General features: G+C 39.3%; 2 protein-coding genes across 6 annotated transcripts in view; both read left to right on the top strand.

Moving 5' to 3' along the window:
* inpp5b (inositol polyphosphate-5-phosphatase B) overlaps window positions 1-13372 on the top strand; it is a 25868-nt gene extending 12496 nt beyond the window's left edge. For both annotated transcript variants that reach the window (XM_032519015.1, XM_032519016.1), the window contains 16 exons: window positions 524-694; window positions 2996-3097; window positions 3369-3483; window positions 3690-3806; window positions 8398-8585; window positions 8890-9001; window positions 9078-9187; window positions 9694-9829; window positions 10137-10247; window positions 10511-10676; window positions 10986-11221; window positions 11379-11486; window positions 12080-12164; window positions 12354-12481; window positions 12593-12704; window positions 13173-13372. In XM_032519015.1, coding sequence (XP_032374906.1) covers window positions 524-694; window positions 2996-3097; window positions 3369-3483; window positions 3690-3806; window positions 8398-8585; window positions 8890-9001; window positions 9078-9187; window positions 9694-9829; window positions 10137-10247; window positions 10511-10676; window positions 10986-11221; window positions 11379-11486; window positions 12080-12164; window positions 12354-12481; window positions 12593-12704; window positions 13173-13282 — 2107 coding nt within the window. In that variant the 3' untranslated portion in view covers window positions 13283-13372. The remainder of the gene's footprint in view (window positions 1-523; window positions 695-2995; window positions 3098-3368; window positions 3484-3689; window positions 3807-8397; window positions 8586-8889; window positions 9002-9077; window positions 9188-9693; window positions 9830-10136; window positions 10248-10510; window positions 10677-10985; window positions 11222-11378; window positions 11487-12079; window positions 12165-12353; window positions 12482-12592; window positions 12705-13172) is intronic.
* Window positions 13373-13828: 456 nt separating this feature from the next.
* Window positions 13829-25228, top strand: part of mtf1 (metal-regulatory transcription factor 1) — a 19994-nt gene continuing 8594 nt past the window's right edge. The window contains exons 1-5 of one of the 4 annotated variants that reach the window (XM_032518936.1): window positions 13829-13917; window positions 16387-16927; window positions 19804-20042; window positions 22628-22759; window positions 23048-23121. In XM_032518936.1, coding sequence (XP_032374827.1) covers window positions 16451-16927; window positions 19804-20042; window positions 22628-22759; window positions 23048-23121 — 922 coding nt within the window. In that variant the 5' untranslated portion in view covers window positions 13829-13917; window positions 16387-16450. Of the gene's footprint in view, window positions 13918-14447; window positions 14702-15292; window positions 15433-16386; window positions 16928-19803; window positions 20043-22627; window positions 22760-23047; window positions 23122-25228 lie in introns of those variants that run through there. The other 3 variants (XM_032518938.1, XM_032518937.1, XM_032518939.1) reach the window with 3 other exon arrangements.

The following is a 25228-nucleotide window of genomic DNA, read 5'->3' as shown; positions in this document are numbered from 1 at the left end:
TTTGCACACATTGCAGCAGGGATTTTGGCCCTCTCTTCCATACAGACCTTCTCCAGATCCTTTGGGTTTTGGGTCTGTCGCTGGGCAATACAGACTTTCAGCTCCCTCCAAAGATTTTCTTTTGGGTTCAGGTCTGGGGACTGGCTAGGTCACTCCAGAACCTTGAGATGCTTCTTACGGAGCCAGTCCTTAGTGTGTTTGGGGTTGTGTATATAATATGTCACTTTTAAAGCTGGTTTGCCTGTAAGCCCCTGTTATTTCCTAACAAGCAAGGTAGCATTTTAAAGGCTATCCAGTCCAGCGCAATGCTCACTCCACATTAAATGTTGTTGTTCACTCCGAGCCTGTTTGTAACCATGTAAGGCTATATATGTGAACAGGCATACATAGAAACATACAAAGCAACAAACGCACAGTTAATGATCAATTGTTTACTCTAAGATCACACAAAATTACCCTAATTCTATCCTTTCTGTCTTTCATCCCCAAGCCTAACTGTTATTTCTACTCTGCTATCGTTCAGTCAGAGCACCTTCAGTCGAGAGGACCGGCATGACCTTGTGCGCTGCTCCAGCCACACCCCGTCTAACAAAGCTCAGATACTGGCCATGCCGCAGTTTGGCCTGCGCGACAACCTCATCAGGTGTGAGCTGCTGAAGAATGAGGACCTTTATACTTATCCGGAGGACTTCAGGTACTTTACTCTTAACTGCTTGTTTTGTCCACAATGTAACTGTGAGCACACAGCACAGTTTGGATCCTAGAAGTGTTATGTAAAAAGAATGAGTTAACCAACTGTGGGTTCGTATTTCTGTGAATTTAGCTCTTTGCCTAATCAAACTGCACTGTCTCAGATGTGCAGCGTCATTCATTTCCTTGTAGAGGCTTAGAGATTTTAATTTGGGGGGTTTTGTTTCTGTCAGATGGTTGAAAAGGAAACCTTTGCTGAAGTCAGTATCATGGTTTAGCTATGATGCTGACACTGCCTCCTGCTGGTACATCTGTGCCTTAATATGTACAGCCATATAAAGATTATAGCAAAGAATAAACCATTCACTGTACAGATATATATATATATGGAAGAAGGAATCCTTAATATGAAAAGCTTAAAAAACAGCATTTGTGATACAAAGAAATGAAAAGGAAAATACTCTATATGCTGTGTTGAATCATGCAAAAACAAGGTTGTTATTCAGTGTAAAACTGAAGAACTATAATATCATATAGCTAAATAGCAATAAATAAGCTTTAAAAATACGCAAAAGTCTGAAAAACTTGCATAGTTGCTTTTTATAAAAAAAACATAGATACAGTGCCTTGCGAAAGTATTCGGCCCCCTTGAACTTTTCAACCTTTTGACACATTTCAGGCTTCAAACATAAAGATATAATATTTCAGTCTCTCAATGTGCAAAACTGATAGAGACATACCCCAAGCAAATTATTTTTTGTGAAGAATCACCAACAAGTGGGACACAATTGGGAAGTGGAACGAAATCTATTTGATATTTTAAACTTTTTTAGCAAATAAAAAACTGAAAAGTGGTGCGTGCAAAATTATTCGTCCCCCTTGCGTTAATACTTTGTAGAGCCACCTTTTGCTGCGATTACAGCTGCAAGTCGCTTGGGGTATGTCTCTATCAGTTTTGCACATCGAGAGACTGAAATATTATATCTTTTTGTTTGAAGCCTGAAAAGTGTCAAAAGGTTGAAAAGTTCAAGGGGGCCAAATACTTTTGCAAGGCACTGTATACAGACAAGTTTAAATTGTGCTAGAACACATGCAATGCCTTTTTTCATGTACTATTACAGTACATACTGAGAATGTACTGAGTCTGTCTGATGATTTTCTGAAGCTCAGCAAAGCAGCACTCAAAGATTATTCTATAAAGACAGTTTCAGCATCTTTCCAGGTAGCTGAGGGTAGGGGCAATAGGGCAGAAAGTGTTGTACAGTGTGATAGCAGTCATCACAAAATACAGCTAACCCTTTGCAGCAGCATGAGCAGAGCAGCAGCTGCCTGAAGGTCAGAGAAGAGAGCTATTGAATGAAAGGAAGCTGATTTTAAATCTGGACCTGCAGAATAAATCTCAGTGGGGAGGTAAATGACGAGGGCTGGGTCTCTCCCTCATACCATTTCTCACAATTTAGGTGCACTTCAACAAGGCACTAACGTTCCAGTGGGGCGGCTCAGACATTGTGACTATTTTTATTCTGTACTATCGCTTCGTACTGTAGACAGCTCAGAGGTGTAACTGTATGTGAGTGTAAGGCCTGGGGTACACTTAATCAGAACTAGTTCTTAAATTATGCAGTCCAACCTGGTCGGAAATCAAAAGTGTTTTTTTAGTTGTTCTGGGGGGGGCTATATACAAAGGCAGAGTACAATGCCAGAGAGGGGAAGAAGTAAAAATAGGGGGATAATGGCACACATTTTCATATAGTCTCTCATCGAAGACATTCAAAGTAATTTTACTCGTTTAAGTATACCCAAAAAGTGACAGATAAAGTGGTTTCAAAAATAAGAGCTAGAGAGAGTATTTCAAACCCTGGCTCCTTTCTTACCTTTGCACACATGTTCAAAGTTAATGTCATATTGTACGTTGTGGAAAGTTACAAAAATGTTTGGACACGGTCTCCCTTATCCAACGTTGGGACGGGGCTTCTGAAACTATTCAAACGTCCGATAAGACATTTTGATTGAGTGTGCTATCCTTTGAATGAATTGGAACATTGCTGGAATAAGGCATTTCTCATTCAAACTACACATTATAACATTTCTAGACATGAGATAGTGAGTACGCAGTAAAGCATCTTGCTATATTGAGGTCATTGTTTGACGATTTTACTCTCCCCTGATGTGAACTGTAAATTATACAAGAAAAAAAAGACCCTCACAGTCAGCAAAATAAACTCAAAATAGTTGGCAAACAAACTGTGGCTCTATATTCCCTCTCCTTTGTGTCAACTTCTTATTTCTCCCCGTTCTGTTTCAGCTTTTTTCTCGGCACATACAATGTGAATGGACAGACACCAAAGGAAAGCCTCCATCCTTGGCTGAGCTGCACTCTGAACCCTCCGGACATGTACTGCATTGGGTAAGTCACATTCTTCCTGCTGGAGAATAGCCTTGCAATTCTCCCCTTAGTCCCATTACACAGACATAGACTGCTCTGACAGATCTATGCAACCGTTGATCCTGTTTTAGGTACGAGAACATGCCCACCCCTAGATTCAGCACTATGTGTAATCCTGCCTACATTTCAGTTTAGTACTTGGGTGTGGAAGAGTAAAAAAGTTTTGAGAATACCATGAAAGTACTGGGTAAAGCTCAAACATCAAAACTCTACCATTTGTCCTTCCTGATAGTTTTCAGGAGCTTGACCTCAGCAAAGAGGCTTTCTTCTTCAATGACACCCCCAAAGAGCTGGAGTGGACGAAGGCTGTGTCCGAGGCCTTGCATCCAGATGCCAAGTATGCTTTAGTAAGGAAGTCTTTTTTTCTTTATCTTGTTTTTCCTTTATTAATGTAGTTATTAACCGCAAGTTGGTATTTGAACTGGGCTTGTGCAAAGCCCACTGCAATTGGCTTGGTGGAATCTAGTGGTAACCTTCCTCTCTGAATTTTCCTGTATCTTTTCCCTTTCCTGTATGAAAGGACAATTGTAAATCTAGTCATCTTTTTCTACAGGTGAAGTTGGTGCGTCTGGTGGGCATCATGCTGATCTTCTATGTAAAGAAGGAGCATGCAGAGTTCATCTCTGATGTGGAGGCTGAGACTGTGGGCACCGGCATCATGGGAAGGATGGTAAGGACTGATTTCACAGGTCTTATCCTTTCAGGCACTGGTTCTCATGTAGATTCACTGGTGTTGTGTATATTATAAAATATTAAATCATAAACAGCGCTGAGTTGTTGAGAGTAGTAATGCACCAATGTTATTTTTTAGTCGCTATGACAATTGTCAATGAGCCATGTCAGCCTATAAACAACAGGGTTCCCGCGGTGTCTTAAAAGTCTAAAATTCAGAACTTTAAGGCTTTGAAACGTCTTAAAAACGGCCAGATTTTCATTCAAGGTCTTAAATTTAATTTAGTCAGATCTAAAAAAGGTTTTACCCTTGTTCATTTCCAAAAAGGCTGGCTGCAGAAAGAAAAAATATTGAGTTGTAGCCTGCAAAGTGGAGCAAAGGCCGTCTATCAGCAGTGATTGTAAGTGCATGTCGGAGAACAGGGCAGACACGCATTTCACACCGTGAGCAGGAACATGCACATGTGGCAGAATAGAGAGAGAAAAATAAAAGACGCTGTCCGGAGGATAACTAGCCAGTTGAAATTGCGTGTGTGCGTCCTTGAGAACTGTAAGTTGTATAACTAATGTTGTCAGTTCCTTTAAGCCCGTTATTGTATTAGTCTATAGTTCCCATTTTCGTTTGTATTCTTCACCTGCTAGCTAAATTCCACCTAGCTGTTGATTCAATATTATGGCGATTGTTGAACGCCCTTGCTCACATTATATTTTAGGTTCATAATTTTCATGCTGAAGTAGTTACAATGCATTAAGATAATGTAATTAATAGTGGGTTTATTTTTATTTTTTGCTATACAGTATATAATTACTATGCATTTTGTATGGTAGGCTTTACAATGTTATTTATTTCTTTGCAGAACCACACACACAAGCATACCAAAGCTACCCTCACCCATGTTTGTACTGTTGCTTGATCTTAATAAAGCATCAAAAAAGAAAAGTTGTACCCGTCCAGGTTTAAAAAGACAAATCTGGGGTGAATTTGCAAACCAGAATCAGCTACATTGATGTTTAAATACAGTCCTATTCTCACTAACATCTAGAGTCTTTGCTCTGTAATACAACAAGCAGAACGCTGCCCTCAGAACGTTGGTTCGGTGCGTGGTAGTTCTTTCTGGGGGATATTGGTGGTGTTACGTACGCTGTGATAAAACTACAAATCCTGTTATAAATGCAATACCTGCCTTTGAAATATGTCTGCATGTCCTCAGAGTTTGTTAAAGTTTGGCTAGGCCTATGTGTGGAAAATAAGAAAGTGTACTTTCAACAAGACTTGGCTAGATCACCGCAATTTCCGCTTTTGGTTACAAGCGGTACCCTTTTTTTTTTTTTTTAGTAATGCGTTGTGTAGGTCATAAATTTCAATCTATATGGTAATAAATTGTAAATTTGACTTACTAAAGCAAGAACCAGCCAATGCAATCATTTTTTATGTTGTTTTGTTATAGCAGCTGTTATAGCTGTATTAAAGTATAGGTCAGTTTGACTGCTTTGTCATGTACTTGGATCTCAGTATGACTAAAGAATCACAAAAAGTAAATCTTGTTGGTTTCTTATTATGTTAACAACATGCTTTTACTTAGTCTGTTCAATCAACATACAGTGGTGTGAAAAAGTGTTTGCCCCCTTCCTCATTTCCTGTTCCTTGCATTTTGGCAAAACTTAAGTGTTTCGGAACATCAAACCATTTAAACATAGTCAAGGACAACACAAGTAACACAAAATGCAATTTGTAATGAAGGTGTTTTATTATTAAAGGTGGAAAAAATCCAAACCATCATGGCCCTGTGTGAAAAAGTGATTGCCCCCCTTGTTAAAACATACTATAACTGTGGTTGTCCACACCTGAGTTCATTTCTCTAGCCACACCCAGGCCTGATTATTGCCACAACGTTTCACAATCAGGCATCACTAAATAGGAGTTGCTTGACACAGTAAGTCCACCAGATCCTTAAAAGCTACACATCATGCCGAGACCCAGAATTCAGGAACAATTGGAAAGAAAGTAATTGAGATCTATCAGTCTGGAAAGGGTTATAACGCATTTCCAAAGCTTGGGAATCCAGCGAACCACAGTGAGGCCATTATCCACAAATGGCGAAGACATGGAACAGTGGTGAACCTTCCCAGGAGTGGCCGGCCGCCCAAAATTACCCAAGAGCGCAGCGACGACTCATCCAAGAGGTCCAAAAGACCCCACAACAACGTCCAAAGAACTGCAGGCCTCACTTGCCTCAGTTAAGGTCAGCGTTCATGCCTCCACCATCAGGAAAGACGGGGCAAATGGCCTGCATGCAGAGTTCCAAGGAGAAAACCACTGCTGAGCAAAAAGAACATCAAAGCTCGTCTCAATTTCTCCACAACACATCTTGATGATCCCCGACTTTTGGGACAACATTCTGTGGACCGATGAGACAAAAGTGAACTCTTTGGAAGGTGTGTGTCCAAGTATTGGCGTAGAAGGAACACTGCATTCATAAAAAGAACATTATACCAACAGTAAAATATGTGTGTGTAGTGTGACGGTCTGGGGCTGTTTTGCTGCTTCAGGACCTGGAAGACTGCTGTGATAAAAGGAACTATGAATTCTGCTGTCTACCAAGAGATCCTGAAGGAGAATGTCCGACCATCTGTTTGTGTACTCAAGCTGAAACGAACTTGGGTTCTGCAGCGAACAATGATCCTAAACCCACCAGCAAGTCCACCACCGAATGGCTGAAGAAAAACAAAATGAAGACTTTGGAGTGGCCTAGCCAAAGTCCTGACCTGAATCCTATTGAGATTGGTTGTATGACCTTAAAAAGGCCGTTCATGCTCAAAAACCCTCTAATGTACTGATTAGGACAATTCTGCAAAGATGAGTGGGCCAAAATTCCTCCAGGACGCCGTAAAAGCCTCATTGCACGTTATCGCAAACGCTTGGTTGCAGTTGTGCTGCTAAGGGTGGCCCAACCAGTTATTAGGTTTAGGGGGGAATCACTTTTTCACACCGGGCCATGATGGTTTGGATTTTTTTTCATCTTTAATAACAAACACCTTCATTTACAAATAGCATTTTGTGTTTACTTGTGTTGTCCTTGACTATTGTTTAAATTGGTTTAATGTTCCGAAACACTTAAGTGTGACAAACATGCAAAGGAACAGGAAATGAGGAAGGGGGCAAACACTTTTTTACACCACTGTAGTAGTAAAAAGAACTCCCAAGGAGCGTTGCAACATGTAGATTGCAGTAAGTCAGTAAGGGCAACTGAAATTCCCAATATTATTATACCATCTGACTATCACGGAAAAGCGGTAGTTTGCGTTACCTGGCATTTGGGTGCTTTCCTTCGCTGCCTTTTTTTCACTCTCCGAAGTCAGATCAACAAACTTGCCCTACTTCGTTGGGTGATGCGTCTTCAAAGAGCCTCTATTATACACCTTTTCAACATTTTTGTAATCATGGGGGTCTCCTAGAATAGGTTTGTGTGCTTTGTAGTTAAAAAACTAAAAAACATTGTTTTTCATACTGCCCATTGCTGCAGTGCCTCCGCCTGAAACACTGTCTGAGCTCTTGGCCTGCCTTTCTGAAAAGCCCAGTCTGCTCTGATTGGTCAGCTTGGCCACTCTGTTGTGATTGGTCAACCAAATTTAAACAAGCCACTGGGCGGGTTGTGCTTGCTCTGGCTGCACCAATTGGCAGCACATTTGAAAAACTGGGCTGGCATTCTCAATAAATTATAATTGAGGAATTACAAACAGGAATGTGGGCGAGGTGTTTCCAGTGCTGTTTGTTGGGGTTTCTCACATACTGAACATCAGTCCTTGTTGTTATCTGATTCGCTCTCTTTTCTCTTGCTTTGTATAAAATATATGTATTTAATTTATTTATTTATGTATTTATTTCTGTGCAGAGTTTCAAAACGACTTCCAAGCATCAGATAGCAAAAATGTCTACATCGATTTGTTTTGATACATTTTTAGTATTACTGTAATTGTCTTTGGCGTATCATTAAAGTCATTCCATTGCCATCCTATAAATGCATTAGTTAGTTGCGACACACATGAAGTGTTGAGTAAAAATCAACAGTGGCTTTACACATCTTTGACTATCACAGGAAATGAATGAAGCAGAAAAAAAAAACATTCGGGCTTCTACAATGACAGTGTTGTTTTACTGCCAGCCTTGTCTGGCTCCTTCAAACTACTCTTCACTTTAGTACTTTGTCATCTATAAAGTGCTAAGCCCTGCAGGCCCAACCTAACTACACTTTTTGAGAATAGATTATTCTTGTCTTGTATATGGAAATGCTTACTTAGCAGTCCATGCCGTGTAGAGCAGATGGCTGGCTGGTGACCAGTGGGGGGGGACTTTTGTAAGGTTGCTCCATCCTTTCCCGCAGTAATGCAAAAAGAACCATTTGAAACATACCAAGTGTCAAAGCGTTGGCCTAATATTGGATTACTGTCAAGCAAGGGAGCATCTATAACTGCATATTATCTAAAACGGGTTTTCTCTAAATCTTTTTGCTGGAGCTTTTAGTTGTGTTACATACATTATTCTCACTGAATTTCTCTTTTTCTCTTTCAATGACTCATTAAATTCACAGGGAAATAAGGGTGCTGTGGCAGTCCGTTTTCGCTTCCACAACTCTGATATCTGCGTGGTCAACTCTCACCTAGCTGCCCACATTGAAGAATACGAGAGACGGAATCAAGACTACAAGGAAATATGCAGTCGTCTCCAATTTCGCCAGCTTGACCCGTCCCAGCCTCCACTTACTATCATGAAGCATGAGTATGTAACCAGTGGAGTATTATGGAGTTATAGTGTCACTAAATGTATTAAGTGTTTTCTTAATAAACATTTATTGCATTTTATTTAATACCACTACATCAAGTATTTGTCATGTAAAACTTTGATTATACAACTGCTTTTGCTCTGATGTAATGCTTGAAATCCAGAAATGTGATTTAAGTTAAGGATTAGTATACTACATTTGTAGTAGCTCAATGAGATTATTCATCATCTGTGAAAACATTTGATGCCTATTCAAGTTATCTTGATGTTCCTTTCTCTGTCTCCTTGTCCCTTTTACCAGTGTGATTTTATGGATTGGGGACCTCAACTATAGAATCAGTGAACTTGACGTCTCAAACGTGAAGGAGCTTATTGGCAAGAAGGACTATGAAACGCTGCACAGTTATGATCAGGTAATATCAACAATGGTCTTTACTCATCATTCGTGTTAAGCGGTAGTGATACTTATTAGCTGCACATTGTCCTCAGCTCAAGAGGCAGATCGATGAGCAGGCTGTGTTTGTTGGCTTTGCGGAGGGAGATATTCATTTCCAACCCACCTACAAATATGACACCGGCTCTGACAAATGGGATACAAGGTAATCTCATATGCGGAAAAACAGAATGGAACATGTTTAGTAAGGAGATCATTCTTCAATTATGCAGTGATGTTCAGAGCTAGAGTAAGGATAATTGAAATGTGTAAAGTACTCCAAAAATGACATTTCTCGTGTGATTGTTTATGAAAGCTTTCTACTGTAGTCTACCAATAAACATCTCTCCATTTATAGAGGGACATGGTCATTGATTAATCAGACTCTGCACTGTAGCAATGTTTGCTTGCCTTGAATTAAATCACAAAACACACTTTGTTCTTTTGGCCTTACTTTAGCCACTCAGTTTTCAAGCTATCAATTAACATTAAGAGCAGTGTTGTGTGGAATCTCTTACTCTTTTACCTCATTACCTTTGATGCATGTACAAATACAGTGTAATACATAGTATATCTTGTTTTGCCCTATGCATTTAGATACTTTTGTATATTAAATGTAACATGTAATAGACATATGTGAGAATTAACATATGTTCTTTCTTCTGCATTAAGTGAAAAATGCCGTGTGCCTGCATGGTGTGACCGTATCCTTTGGAGAGGGAAGAACATTGTGCAACAACATTATCAGAGTCACATGGCTCTGAAGACCAGTGACCACAAACCAGTCAGTTCCCTGCTTTTCATTGGGGTAAATAATTCAGCCTTTTACTGGTTTCATCTCAAATTCTTTCATTTAATTTCTTATGGTTTGAAAAGATGCAGTGGTCCGTTTTAAAAGTCCTACATACATACTTCAAGTAGGGAGGGAAAGAAGAGATTATACATCAGTAAAAAGTGCATTAAGATATAACTTGATCTGCTCGCTTCACATCAATAGGCTCTTATTTTTTGCTAAGGCCATATCACATTTCTATTACAGTATTATATAAGGGTCACATAACACAGATATTTGCATTTCTTTTCCTCTTACATCTTTTTCTTGTCTGTTCCTACAGATCAAGAGAGTAAATGCTGAGGCCTATAAAAAGACCTTTGAAGAGATTGTACGCAATATAGACAAAATGGAGAATGAGTGTATTCCATCTGTATCCTTGTCCAAGCGAGAGGTACAGTTTCCTATCCCATTTAGTCCTATTTCAGTGTAATGGGAGCTGTAATACCTCTCTGATACATCTCGTACAATGAAAGTTTTCTCTCATTATGTTCCTTTTGATGAATTCAGTAAGTAAACCACCACTAATGAAGTTGTGTATTGATTTTGGCCTGTGAGCCTAATCCAGATATTCAAAGGATACATTTATATGAAATGTAGACGTACAAGTAGAACTGTTCCATCTTGCATCATGAACCTTTCCCATCTTAATTTTAGTTCCACTTTAAGGACGTGAAATACATGCAGCACCGTGCAGAGACATTGAGCCTCTTCAATGACGGGCAGGTCCCGTGTCAGTTTGAATTTATCCAGAAGCCGAATGAGCCCACATACTGCAAGCCCTGGCTCACAGCCAACCCCCCAAAAGGCTTTATTGCTCAGGGTGAGTAGCACATAAATCAGCATTTCAGTCAGTTATCATTATTTCATAAAGCATCATTGTCCTGCCTTTAGGTTGTAGTTTTTTTTTAAATTAAGTACACTATGAGCTTTGAGGCCAGATCTCTTTGATTTTGACTTACAATTTCTGTCTTCCAAATAAAGTAATCAGAATAGAAATACCTTCGTGCTTTACAAATCCTCAAACAGACCTTAGCACAGCTTAACAACTCACAGGTTCAGCAGGCATCAATTCAATTATGACAGTTCAGCCTCCCCCTTTCTTTATTTGTTAATCTCTCTCAACATCTAGGTGGTTCTGTGGACATTGAGCTTGAGGTTTTTGTAAACCGCTCAACAGCGCCTGAACTTAACTCTGGCAAGGAGCAGATCGAAGACATCCTGGTGCTCCACCTGGAGCGTGGCAAGGACTACTTCATCTCTGTGACAGGAAACTACCTGCCCAGCTGCTACGGCTCCTCCATCCATTCATTGTGTCGGCTGAGGGAGCCCATTCAGGACATGTCGCAAGAGACCCTCCTCGAATTGGTTAGTGCCCCCAGTGTCCTTGAAATACCTCCTTTCCTTTCAGGGTTGTCTCATAGGCCACAGCTTTAATTTTTAGTGTTTCAAATTTTAAGATAAACATGGTTGAGTAGATTTTGACTGAACTGCTTCTTTTTATTTTGTTTGTTCTTAACATCAGGCAAAGATGTCTGTAGATGACAATGCAGTAAACACTGAAAAGCCTCTAGACATTCCTAAAGAACTCTGGATGATGGTGGATCATTTGTTCCGCAATGCCCTCAAGCAGGTAAGAAAATGTATTGCTGGAGCTTCTATTTTGGTGCTATGATAAAATCAAAGAACACTATACTCCGACTTTGTTTCTTGGGGGCAGTTTTCTTGTGAATTATAACTTTTGGCCTCCTACTAAGCTTTTTTTCCAGTATTAAGCGCAATAAAAAAAAAAGAATTCTCTAGTCTACAAATATACTGTTATGACTCTGTAGTTGTGCCTAAGACAAAAAGGTATGCACATCCTAAAAACTCACAAAAGCAAACAGATCTGTTTTGGCTTATGTGGTTGTGCTAGCAAAGCAAATATCTTTATATTTCATACAAGTTATTGTAACACAATGTGCTTCGTACAAAAGCGCAATGAAATAATACTTTGCTCAGATACAGAGTAAAATATATATATAAAACATGTAACACACACACACGTAGTAATAATAAATTAATCTTTATTTTTAAACATTGGATTGTGCTTTTAGTTTTAATTAAATCAAACCAAAAGAGTTATTTTTTTCAGCCTAAGTGAACCTATGTGTATTTAAGTTTCTTGGCTTAATGACTGTGCTTTTTAAGGAATCAAAGATGTAATATTTACTGTCCTATATGCAGGAAGACATATTTCAGCAACCTGGGCTCCGGAGTGAATTTGCAGAAATAAGGGATTGCCTTGACACTGGTATTCCAGATTCTCTTCGTATCCTTCAACAACATTGTCATCATAACCATCAGTGGAAAAAAAAACTGTTAATCTTGACAGAATATTTGAAAATGTAATGCAGTGTGCACCATCCATTATTATTTATTTATTTTTATTTTGTAAATAGCACTGTTTATATATACCAATGATCAAGAATGATGTCCTTGACTGTGTATTGACCTGTAGCGGGCAGTAACCACTCAGTGGCAGAGGCCTTGCTTCTCTTCCTAGATGCCCTCCCAGAGCCTGTGGTTCCCTACTCCTTTTACCAGCAGAGCCTAGAAATCTGCTCCAATGCCAGTCAGTGTGAGAAAGTGAGGGAGACAGCTTTCATCGCTGATCACTATTAATCTATTCCAAAATGTGTTAAATTATAAAAATGAATCCCTGGCTTTGTTTAATGCTTTAATTTCTTCTGTCTTCAGGTTATTTCCATGCTACCTCAGTGCCATAAAAATGTGTTCAACTATTTAGCTGCCTTTCTCCGTGAGCTGTTGAAGAATTCTGCAAGTAATCAATTAGATGTCAACATCTTGGGTAAGAAAAGGAAGCAGGTTGCTTAGTCGCTTTCCTGAATGAATTTTGTGAATTTGTTGTTGCTATTAGCTTCTGCTTTGTGCTTTAGTCAGCATGTTGAGTAAGGAATAGAAACTAACAAAGAAGCAATAGAAAGTGAAAATTACGGAAAATCCTGTTTATTATTCTGTCCTGCTTATAATCAAGGACCGTTGGCACTTATCTATTCACTACTTGGTGGAAAACAGGCTGTTTCTGGAAAAGAGAATGTATGCTCACCTAACTTAACTTAAATAATGGTTGAATGTGAACTAAATTATAGCATCGGAAGGATATATATAATATATATATATATATATATATATATATATCATTGAATTTTTTCTCATGTTTTCTGCCACAAAAATTAAACCCTGCTTATAAAAATATTACAACTCAGAAAAAAACCTTTGTCATACTATATGAATAATTTATTTTCTTTCTGTATAGCTACCATATTTGCCTCCTTGCTCCTGAGGTCACCTACAAAACAGGATCTTGCAGAAAAGAGGAAGACTCAGGAGTTCTTTCAGCACTTCCTGGCCCAAGGCTCCTCCTAGATAGAGGATGTCTCCCTCTTGTCCATCATGCTGAAGCCGAACACTAAAAACTGTACAGTCCAGCATTTTAAATAAACTAATGATTTATTATATTCTTTAATGGCTCTTTGTATAGATATATTTAGTATAATTACTGTAAGTGCTTATCTGATATTAGTTTGTTTCACACAGCAGATGTTTGTGATCTGTTTATACAGAGTTTATTGTATATCGTTAAGCATCTGAAGAGACCTAACAATTTTTAATGTGTGTATATTTTATTTAAAAAAATGTATTTTAATGTTTCGGATCTCAACAGCATAGTTTTTTTTTATATAAACTGTTGTGTTGGAAACCAGGTGTGTCTCACTGGTGATTTTTGCCAATCAACAAAGAACACTTAATGCTAAGTTTTCTGATAATGTTTTTGTGAGAATACCCTTCCCTGCATGTAGCTTATAAAATCAAATTTTTACACACAAAATTCAAAAAGTCACATCATTAGAAGAATATCAATTTGTTTTAATTTAGCATTAAGAATTATGTTTCCCATAATTCATCACGAATGGCTGAGAGTGACGTTGGTATCCAAGGGAGGGGATAGGAAGAAAGTGCTAAATATCCAAAGCCTAGGGATAAGGCTTAAATTTTAACAGGTAAATACATTTTAATGTAATTTATTTGTAGTTGATGAACGTAAGCGTTAGCGCACTACTAGGTGTTAGTCAGTGAATCGCTTGGTAACAAAAAACGTGTTATCCTTGCATGGAAGATGGGTAATGTCAACTGTCGAGAGTGGACTGGCAAACGTTAATAAGCTAACGTTAGCTCCCTAGCTTAGTTGTGAGTCAAATTGTTGCTAGCTAGCTAGCAAAGCTATGCATGTGCAGAGAAATAAGTGATAACGTTAGTTTATTTGGCCGTTCATTTTTCTATTTGGCGCTCGCAAACAAAATACAAAAAATGGTTAATGTTATGTTGACTCTGCAGTAAAGTGGCATAACGTTCAATGTTGGTTATAACGATAAAACCTACGTATTATTTAATATACAGGAACTACGGTTTGCCAAAAGATTTCCTAGGATGGCATAGGCGTGAATCGCCCTACTCTCCCTCTGATTGGCTAATACTCGTTGCCTGGTCTGGCTGGGTTGGTTAGGTTTAGGCCAGAGGAGGAAGGGTAAGCTAATCAGAGGCAGAGTAACTGTCTATGGGCAGGACTTGCCTTTGCCTTCCTAGGAAAAAAAAAAACTACTCGCCTACGGTTTGATATGATTTGTAGCAGGAAGCTAGCAACATATCTCTGATGTTAGTAACGTTAACGATGTGACCGAGATGTATTCTGTAAAATAACGTCAGATCAGTATCAACCAGCGGAATGTTACAAAGCCTGCATGACTGTGCACGGGTAACCACCGCAGTACCGTGACATTAAATTCGGTAAGCTTTATTATATTGTGTGTCAAACGGGGTAAACATGGCAGTTACTGAACGACGCTGAAGTTAGCTTCCGAATTGGCAGTTAAGGGAAAACCTAAGGGAAAGTATGCTGAAGTTAGCTTCTCTTGACAGCGTCCAATTTGGCAGTAAAGGTTAAGGGAGATATACCTTATATTGCTAAGCGACTGCTCCTCCGTTATTTGCACTTCTTACTGTTGTGAAACATAGATGTATGTAAGCGTGGAAAACATTGTGGGTACTGCTAACGTAAAAGCATTAAAACTGCCTGAAACCCACTTTGAAAAATGTGAAAGCTTCTATTTGAGAAAAAGCATTAAACTTATGCAATAGAGGGATATAGGTACGCCTACTTTTTTTTTTTTATCTGGACCTGCTTTTACAAATGCTAAAGTCAGACAGCTTTAATGCTTTAGTTACCTAAAATGTAGCTAAGTAAGTAAGCTAAGTAAGATGTGCAAAAGAACTGAGCATCAGTCGCTCAGTAGTCTCGCATTGCCAGATCTATCTTCACTGCGCTACGGAGTCGCTCAGCAATGCAAGTAATGTTTTCATTACCATAAACTGCGGAATCGGAAGCTAACTTCAGGGTTATGTGCCGAATCAGAAGCTAACTTCAGAGTCATAGTCTCTGCGTGTTCATCAGGCCACTCTTGTGTTTGTAAACGTTTACTAGCCGTGTCGAGTATGGAAAAGTTAACTGGCATTGTCCTGTGAGTGTGACATCTTTCATACGTTACTCATATCTTTTTTTATGAAAGGTAGCCCGATGAATGTTGGATGTAATCAGTTATGTCAGTAGCCGCTACTATGTCGTGGAATCAGAAAGTTCTAGATCTCGGTGTGGTCTCTGTAACGTTAGTTTCCCCCAACGGGGCTAATGTGTCCTATTGACCGCTGGCTTACTCGGACGCAATCCGTTTTTTCAGCGCTGACAATAATTAACCTTCTTTTGATTTACCCACGGACGTATTTACATTGGTGTTTGGGATAATTACAGCCTCACTTTATTTAGCACGCAGATGCGAGGCTGTGTCTAGCCAGTTGTTGGTAATAGTTCTTTTCTGTCAGAACAGGCCTTCAAGATGCATTGCTCTCTATTAGGTGTTATGATCAATCTAAACATGTTCTTTAATTTCATGCTGAGCTCTTTTAACAAGGCAATGCGGCTCTCTATTTTGAACTGATAACCACTCATCTCGTCCACTGCTACCTTAGATCAGGGACCAGAGATCAATCCTCTCAGATCATTTGGGACAGAATTGCTCACCTACTGTCCGTGAGGAAGCAGCATTAAAGTTTATTTTTTATTTTTTTTACATCATATATCTGGAAAAAGTCTGCTCCAACTCTGTTCTTTTTTTTTTTTTTTTCAGACATATCTGTTTGGCACGGCGTTTTTATTAAATCAAACGTTGGACCAATTTATTCATAGCATGCACTTCATTCTAAGTGCACAGTGAGTTTCATTATCCTGTTTAGTTTTTATTTTTTTCAATCTTTAGCATATGTCCATCTTCTCTTTTATTTTACTCCTTTTAAACTCTGTTGTGTCTTTTAATAACACAATGTGTCTCTTATATCTTGTCTTAGTGCTTTTTTATGCCATATGTAAAGTTCTTTGAATTGCCACATAGTACTAATAATTCAGTAAATTTATATTGCAGGCTGTAACGTTAACAGTGTGAGTGTGCAGTCCTCCTTGCCAAGGAAGGCGAGGCACCAGGGACCATGAGTGAGAATGGCCCTCATACGTCGGCGTCAATGTACTTTGAGGTGGAGGTAGATCACCTGGAGCGGGACGACGACGACGAAGAAGAAGAAGATGACAAGATCCACTTTGACAAAGATGATGACTTGATCGCCGAGCCTTCAACGTCCTCTGGTCGGGTGTACGACCGCACCACAGTACTCATTGAGCGGGACCCTATCCGGCTAGATGAGGAGGGCGAAGAGGAGGGTCACTGTGGAGGGGACGAAGATGGTGTTGCCTTCCTAACTGAGGGGGAAGGTGATGGAGATGAGGAGGATGTCTCGCTGGCTTTCATGAATGACCCTGATGGCATGTCACAGGGTTATGTGCACCACACCATTTCTCCAGACCAGATCCAGTTCACAATTAATCCTGGCTCCACTCGCATGCCACGCAACATAGAGGGGGCCACCCTCACCCTTCACTCTGAGTGCCCAGAGACCAAGCTGAGAGAGGTAAGCCTAATAAGGTTATCACCTCCAAATGTAAAGGATTTACAGCACCTACATACTGATGAAATGTGTATATGCTCAAAAACATGTGGAACGTTTCCTCCACATCTATTAAAATGAAGACTTTGGGGTTAGTAATAGAAATCTGGTTCCTGGTAAGGGGTTTAAAATAAATTTAACCCATTACAATTTTTAATGTTTATTAATAAAAATAATAAAAACACTTCTACAGCTTGATGTGAATAGTAGCATAGTTAGATGGTTGGAGTGCTAAAGGGAATGCAGTGTTTTTCCCTAATGTTAATACAGAGGCCCCACAAGGGAGAACTTTCTCTCCAGTGCTGCTTTTAATCTTGACTTTTTCGACTCACATAGCAGTGTTGGTTTGATCAATGAAGATGAGACAAGGTGTTGTGGATGGAATGGACTGATCACTCTGTTAGTTAAAAACTAAAAAAAAAATTGTGTTTTAGACCCCACTGCTATCTGTCATTGAAGTTGTGGATGAAAAGCCTACACATTTCTGTAGACAGTATAGAAGCATACTGGTTCTCTTTTATTTTAAATTCTTGGAGAATTTGTTATTCTACTTTTTCTTGTCTGTAAATGAGAAGAAACTGGACTGACGGTTAATATTTCCTGCTCCAACCAAATGGCGCAACACTGTTCTGATGGTTCTGAGTCACAAGAAAAGGACTACTCTTGAGGAGTTATCACATCCCCATTTCAGTAAAAATGATGTGTTGACATGAGGTTGAGGGTACAGGGTACTTTCATTGTGAAGTTACGTGCCTGTAAGGCTTTTCATCCAGCATAATAATATTACTAAACAAAATATGATACTGTGTGTGTGGAAGTTGGCCTGTGTTTATCTGTGTTACTGCTGTACGACGAGCATGGTGTTTGTTTGATCTTTATGTGATGTTCGATGTCTTGATCGTGTCATTGTCCTTGCATTTTTGGTTGGTTTTCATCTATATTGTTGTCATTGTCAAGATTTAATGGCTTGATTTGCTATGACATTGTTTTGATGATTGCCCAAGGCACAAAATGAATTTCCAAGAGGACAATTCATTCACTTAAGGTACTTCATTATCCCTAAACTGAACTGCACACGCCAGAAAATGCAAGAAACCTTTAACAAAATCACATTATGTGTAATAAATTGAAGCTGTAACATCTTGCTGATATAAATATGAGCACACTGTGATGTGCTAATTATGTTATGTGCATTCAATTCAGTGTGTATTCAGTGTCATTTTAGCCAGCCTTTGAAAAGCATGACAAGAGTAGAGCTGACCCAAGAGTAGGTATTTCCTGTGAAAAACAAATCAAAGACTCCAGCCTCTAGTTCAACAGGTTTCAAGAAAAAAACAAAAAAAACAATGACAAAGTCAAGCACTTAGTGATATTGCTGTAAATACACTAACATAACCAATAAATTTGTAATGGAGTGTTTTTTTTTTCCCACTATGCATGTGGGAGACCAAAGCATAGAATGCTCTTTCACAGTGATTAAACTGTTGGTGGAGAAGAGTCACGATGGTGTGGGAGATGAATACAGTACTGAGCTACAAGCTTTAGCAGTCCTCCTACTGTGGCTTTGCATGGATGTTTGGTAAACAAATAATCACTCCCACATCCTTAAAATTAAAATGAATAGCCTTAAACTACCCATCACTCAGATTGTTTGTCTGACTGATAGGGAGTTTAACCAGCTTTATATCACTTTCACTGTATGTACTCTACAACAGCTAAGCAGGTTTTGTCCCTTTCATAGAAGGATTAGGTGTTTTTGAGGATGTGTCCTGAAGTGAAGCATTGAGACTGGAAGGATGAGCAACGAAGGGGTTTCCCCTGTGTGCCAGTTATTTTACAAAAGGCAATCACTTGCACCATAAGAAATGTTAAACATCAGAAACTTGAGGTTTTGCTTAATAAATAATAGCATGCATTAGCACTTAACTGCTATGTGTAGTATCATTCACAGTCAGGCAGTTTTTAATAAATAGTTTAAAAGTTAGTTTGAATTCAACATTGGGCCCTTCATAAAAATGTCATTTCAGTTGGCTTGCTTTCTTGGAAAATGTGCTGCAATTTTGGCTGAAACTCAACTGATCCCAGAGGTCTTCATCAAAATTAAGGCATCATAAACATGCATTAGAAGTCTCTATATTACTTTGTGTAAAAATGACATTATAGTAAGACATTTTCTCTCAATTCTCCCACTTTGCTGGCTACTCAGCAGTCGACTACCAGATCTATTACGGCCATGTCATGTTAATGGGAAAAGATTTAAAAACATCTCTAAGAGGGTCATGACAGTGAGTTACAGGAATAATGTTTGCTGAGAAAGGGGATCCTCTCGTCGTGGTGGCCCACCACACGCTTCCTCCTCCTGACTTTGTGTTCTACACAGGATAACATTTTTGGAAAAAGCGAATGAACTGCTTTTATCCACATTGCCCCAGGAATTTTGTGTGAGGAGAGAGCGGGAGACTGCCACACTGCAGCTGAGATTGGCATTGTAAAACAGACTTGAATGGGATGTATAGCATGAGAGGTTTGTCCTCACCGCTGGTCTTTGTGCTCACCCGCTTCATGTGCCGACGGGTAGCTGAGTCATTGAGTTCAGGTCCTGTCTGAAAGGTCATACCTGACTGTCACTTCATCATATGGCCAGGGTGGTTATTCCTGAGATGAATTAGCAAAAAACTTTTCACTGGCTTTTTGAAATGCCAGTTGAATACTATTTAATTGATTTAAGGGAGTTAATGTTATATTTGTCCTCAGGTTTGGGTTGATTTTGTACAATAGATCTTAATTTAAACATGTTTAGGCACTGATGTTACCCTCCTCTTTATTCCTCATTTTATCAGGTGAAGCGCTACCAGTGCATGTTCGAAGGCTGCACCAGGACGTACAGCACGGCAGGAAACCTGCGAACACACCAGAAGACGCACCGAGGCGAATACACATTTGTGTGTAATCAACAGGGCTGTGGAAAGGCCTTCCTCACCTCCTACAGCCTTAAGATCCATGTCCGTGTTCACACCAAGGAGAAGCCGTTTGAGTGTGATGTGCAAGGCTGTGAGAAGGCCTTCAACACATTATACAGGTAATCCTTTACAGATTATATAATTACTTGAAACAGCTTTGTTGTTTTATTTCTTCTCATGGGTGATCATTATCACCGCTGTAGGTTCTGTTAGCAATATCTAGAAACTGTAGTATAAGTAGGGCTGGGTATTGCTTTAATAAATTACAATAGCAGTACCAATAACAGTACCTTTTTAAGGGATACCAATAAGAGTAGTTTATTTAGTAGTAATTTAAAGGGATACTTCACCGATTAGCATTAAGCTTTGTATCAGTAGAAACCCGGTGGTATTTTAAAATGGACGTGCTTCCCTCACTCATGTCCCCCTGAGACTAGATTTCTCTGTATTGTGGGTCTGTAAAAAAAGCCTCTGATGATGCAAAAATCGTCATTTAGCATCATCGGAGGAATTTTTGCTGTGGACTACAAGCCAGCTAGTTCCACATGTTTTCAACCTGCCCATAGGGGGTTGAACTCCTTACCCGAAGCAAGTCAAGTGTCAGTCATCTTGGAGCAAAGCTACAGCTCTCTCTTTTCAGCAGCAAACTTTTTCAACAGTTATGTGCATTCAAACTATCGCAATAGTTCCACCGAGATACATGGGTACATATCGGAGAATTTGCAGGAAACTTTATTATAGACGGAATACTCCACACACTACGCAAGCTTTGCTTGCTATGGAGACCAGCCCCTCAGCCAGCAAGGTCGCCCAATGCCGCTAGCCGGGTAAGGGGACATCGATGGCAGCTAGGCGGAAAGTTAACGTTAGAAGTCCACCTGTCCGATCCATCTTGCTTGCAAGTGTCTGATCGTTGGACAATAAACTGGACTACATCCAACTTCAACGAAACTCCCAACGCAAGTTCAGAAACTGCTGTGTTTTTTGTTTTTGTGGAAACATGGCTGAACAACAGTGTACCAGACTCCGCTATCTAGCTACCAGGCCTGCTAGCCTTCCAAGCAAAAGCTGCTCTGTCGGGTAAGACTCATGGAGGTGGGATGTGGTAACACGGACAAGGACTGGTACAGAAATTAGGCGCTTTTATCCAAGTACTGTTAACCACTGGCGGCGTTTGTAACTGTTAAATGACAACCGTTGTATATTCTATGCTAATTTCGTATGTCGTTTTTATACAATGTTTGTATATATTTTAAATGTGTAACACCACTTGAGCCACGATGAAACTTTGTTTCATGTAAATGGTTGAAATGACAATAAAACACACTTGAGTTGAGTTGAATGCCTCACTGTCTGTCTATATCTCTTGGAAGTGGACTCGTAGAGCAGCAAAGCAAGTGCCTTCTGGGATTTTGTGCCTTTCATCCACATGAGCCAAAAACACCTTTTCTTGCTTTTCTCGACCTATAAGGCACCAATTTCTGCAATAATTCACATTTCTACTACATAACTGACTTAATTTAAAGATATACATTCGTCTTTCCAACAGTGAAATATCCCTTTAAAATAAACCTTTAAGATTTTATGCATTCATCAGACATCACAGGTGTGTATTATAGCCATACATTTTGGTGGTACACTCGACTTCACCCCACCACAGACTCTATGGGTTGTAGTTGCTGTGGTATTGGGCCAATCACACGTGGCATGAAATCGAAGAATGCTTGCGGTGATTGGCAAAACGAAAACAAATAAATAGTCATTGTTTTATGGGTACAAAAAAAGATTAAATGCTGGTATTGTATGACTGAATAATTCACTACTACTTGGTACTAGGTTAGTTTGATACCCAGTCTTAAGTATAACTAATCAAGATTGGATTGTGTCATGATACAAAGGCAATCATTAGGCAGGTACTGCCATAAAGTAGAAGGCCTAACTAGTGTTGTCAAATACTGACATGTCTATTTTTTTTAAATAATACAATGTGAGATGGACACAATAAGTAATTTATGAATGTTTTTACTTTGCATTCATCTGCCCCTTTTCTAAAAAGGGGATAAATTTGGTCATTGGTCATCTTATTTATAAATGAGGTAAATCTGCTGTCTGAAAAGTCCAAGATTGATACTGCAGATGATTATATATTCCTTGACAGCACTAGGCCCAATTACAGTTTAAATCAACTTTGACCAATGCCAGGCATGCTCTTTGTTTGTAGCATTTTCACTGTTCAGATGTTGCTGTATTTTGCTGATATCTCAAGCAGTTCACACACAAGCCCTCTGGTCTGTATTAGTTCAGTTGCTCTGACAACATGTCTGGGGCTTGATGGAGCTGTGCCACTGTTATCAATTCCCTGTCAGAGGCTTTTACTCAAGGCAGCCAACCAATGCCACACATGGGTGGATTCCCTTTTTAATAACATTACTTTCCTCTTCCCATCCTCTGTACCACTCAGATTCTCTTATACAACCGCCATTGACAAAGCGTGTACTTGGTTCATTTTCCCTGTCTAACTAGATCATGTTGTCATCTGAATGTGGACTCACTTAACTGTCTTTTTTATATGCGTTTTAGTTTTATTCATAAAATAAGTGCAAACAAATGAACACATGCCCGTTCAATGCCACTGTGGTTAGTTTGTTTCTCTCTGCATGTCTTCCATTGTGGTTTAATGAATCACACTTGATTGTCTCTGCAGACTAAAAGCACACCAGAGACTTCACACAGGCAAGACATTCAACTGTGAATCAGAGGGATGCACAAAGTACTTTACTACACTTAGCGACCTGAGGAAGCACATTCGCACACACACTGGGGAGAAGCCATTTCGGTGAGCATTTCCATTATCCCACAAAGATCTGTGATACTAATAGATACTCACAGACATCTCTTTTAGTCTGTTTCAGTGTTTGCTTTTATACACTAATCAAATGTTTAGGGTTTTTTCATATTCAAAATTTTTACCCAGAGTGTCTTTCACACTGTTTTGGGAGCTGCATTTTGGTTAAGCAGAGGCCCAAAATATTCAGCACATAAGTTAACCAATGTATCACTGTTGTCTTCTTGCATCGGGTCCTAAGCATTCCTGACATGTTTTTTTTTCTGTCTTTGCCTTCAGGTGTGACCATGATGGCTGTGGCAAAGCCTTTGCTGCAAGTCATCACCTAAAAACACATGTACGGACACACACAGGTACTCATTACTGGTTTGTTTTATGTAACCTTGACAAGGAAGGACATGTTTTCAGCTATGCCTGATTTGCATTTACATTGTTACCAGTGCCTCCCACACATAGTTAATTTGAATATCCCAACCAAATGGGTTTTTACTTGCAGCCAAAACATTTCATGTGGTTTTGTTTTTACTGTCTTCCTTTCAGAAGTAAACTTAAAAAAAGACTGTATGCATGTGTGCTTGTAATGATTGGACAAATAACTTCCCTAATTGTTGTTTGCTGTGCTCCTGGACCCGATGGCTGGGAAGCTAAGTTAAAAATAAATGTTTTTTAAGTTGCAACACATGCAGTGTTCCACTGTGTTGTTTTAACAACACTCAATAAGCATTTGGGAACTGAGGACACTTATTGTTGAAGCTTTGTAGGTGGAATTCTTTCCCATTCTTGCTTGATGTACGACTTTAGTTGCTCAAAGTTCAAGGTTCCCCGTTGTTGTATTTTGTGTATATAATGCGCCACACATTTTCAATGGGAGACAGGTCTGGACTGCGGGAAGGCCAGTCTAGTAGCCACACTCTACAGCACACTTTTCCATTTTGCGTCAGTCCATCTCAGATGAGTTTGGGCCCAGAGAAGCCGGCGGCATTTCTGGGTGGTGTTGGCTTTCGCTTTGCATGGTAGAGTTTTAACTTGCACTTGTAGATGTATTCGATGAACTGTGTTAACTGACGATGGTTTTCCAAAGTGTTCCTGAGTCCACGTGGTAATATCCTTTACATAATAATGTTGGTTTTTAATGCAGTCCCACTTGAGGGGTCAAAGGTCACAGGCATTTAATGTTGGTTTTCGACGTTGCTGCTTACGTGCAGAAATTCCAGATTCTTCATTTGATGATATTATGGACTGTAGATAATAAAATCCCTACATTCCTTGCAATTGTACGTTGAGAAACATTGTTCTTACACTGTTGGACTGTTTGCTCACACAGTTGTTAACAAAGTGGTGAACCTTGCACCGTCCTTGCTTGTGAACGACTGAGCCTTTTGGGATGCTCCTTTTATACCCAATCATGATCAATTACCCTGTTCAACTGTGGAATGTTCCAAACAGGTGGTTTTTTTTAGCCTTTCTCAACCTTCCCAGTCTTTAGTTGCCCTTGTCCCAGCTTTTTTGGAACGTGTTGCAGGCATTAAATTCAAAATGAGTGAATATTTGCAACAAAACTAAGTTTATTGGTTTGAAAATTAAATAGCTTGTCTTTTTGGTGTATTTAATTGAATAGGGGTTGGAAAGGATTTGCAAATCATGTGCAATCAATGTTTTTGGCATGTATTTTATATCTCGTTAGTTTTGTGCAGAAGCCACCTTACAAAACGATGTTTGCTTGAAAATAAGATTATGCATCTCAAGAGGTTTATTCTCTCATAAAAATAAAATTAAAATATAGCCGCAAGCAGCGATTTGCAGGTTCAAACCTTTTTTCTCAATAGCAACTTCAAAGTAATTTCACACGTGTTCCAACTTCATCATAAAACAAATCCTACAAGCTTTGTAACCATTGGACAAACGGTGCACTTTGTTTAAAATGCCTACAACAGATTTGTCAAAAACATTTATTTTAAATTCAGTGTGATATGTATCTCAGTCCAGCTCATGAAAATTTGAGAAAAGCAGATGACCAACACAAAAATAATTGCTAAAAATAATAAAGACGCAAGCTGCGATTCCAAGCTCAAACCTTGATTTGCATCATTCCACGTCCAGTTATATGGTCAATTTGAATGAGACTTGCAGTGTATGTGTGAGATTATTATGTAGACATTTCATGGAAGTTTTGTGTTGATTGAACAAATATTTAGTCATTCATAGCCTGATTTGCACTGTATCACCTTCAGTTTGTTTACATTTATAGCGCCCACTGGTGTTCAGTTTAAATGAAACTTTTAGGGTGTGGTTCAGGTAATTATGAGGACATATTCCGGGAGATTTGTGATGATTGGACCGAGAATATGTGATTTATACGAAAATGTGTGTAATGCCACTCACCTATCTTGCGCTTGTAATGCCTCCTAGTGGCGTTATGTATATAAAACTGGTATATCTGGGGCACTTATCTGAACATAC

This window comes from Etheostoma spectabile, chromosome 6 (assembly GCF_008692095.1).
Source record: "Etheostoma spectabile isolate EspeVRDwgs_2016 chromosome 6, UIUC_Espe_1.0, whole genome shotgun sequence".
NCBI lineage: Eukaryota > Metazoa > Chordata > Actinopteri > Perciformes > Percidae > Etheostoma > Etheostoma spectabile.
The sequence above is the reverse complement of the archived record's forward strand: the minus strand, read 5'-3'. Positions and strand labels throughout refer to the sequence as shown.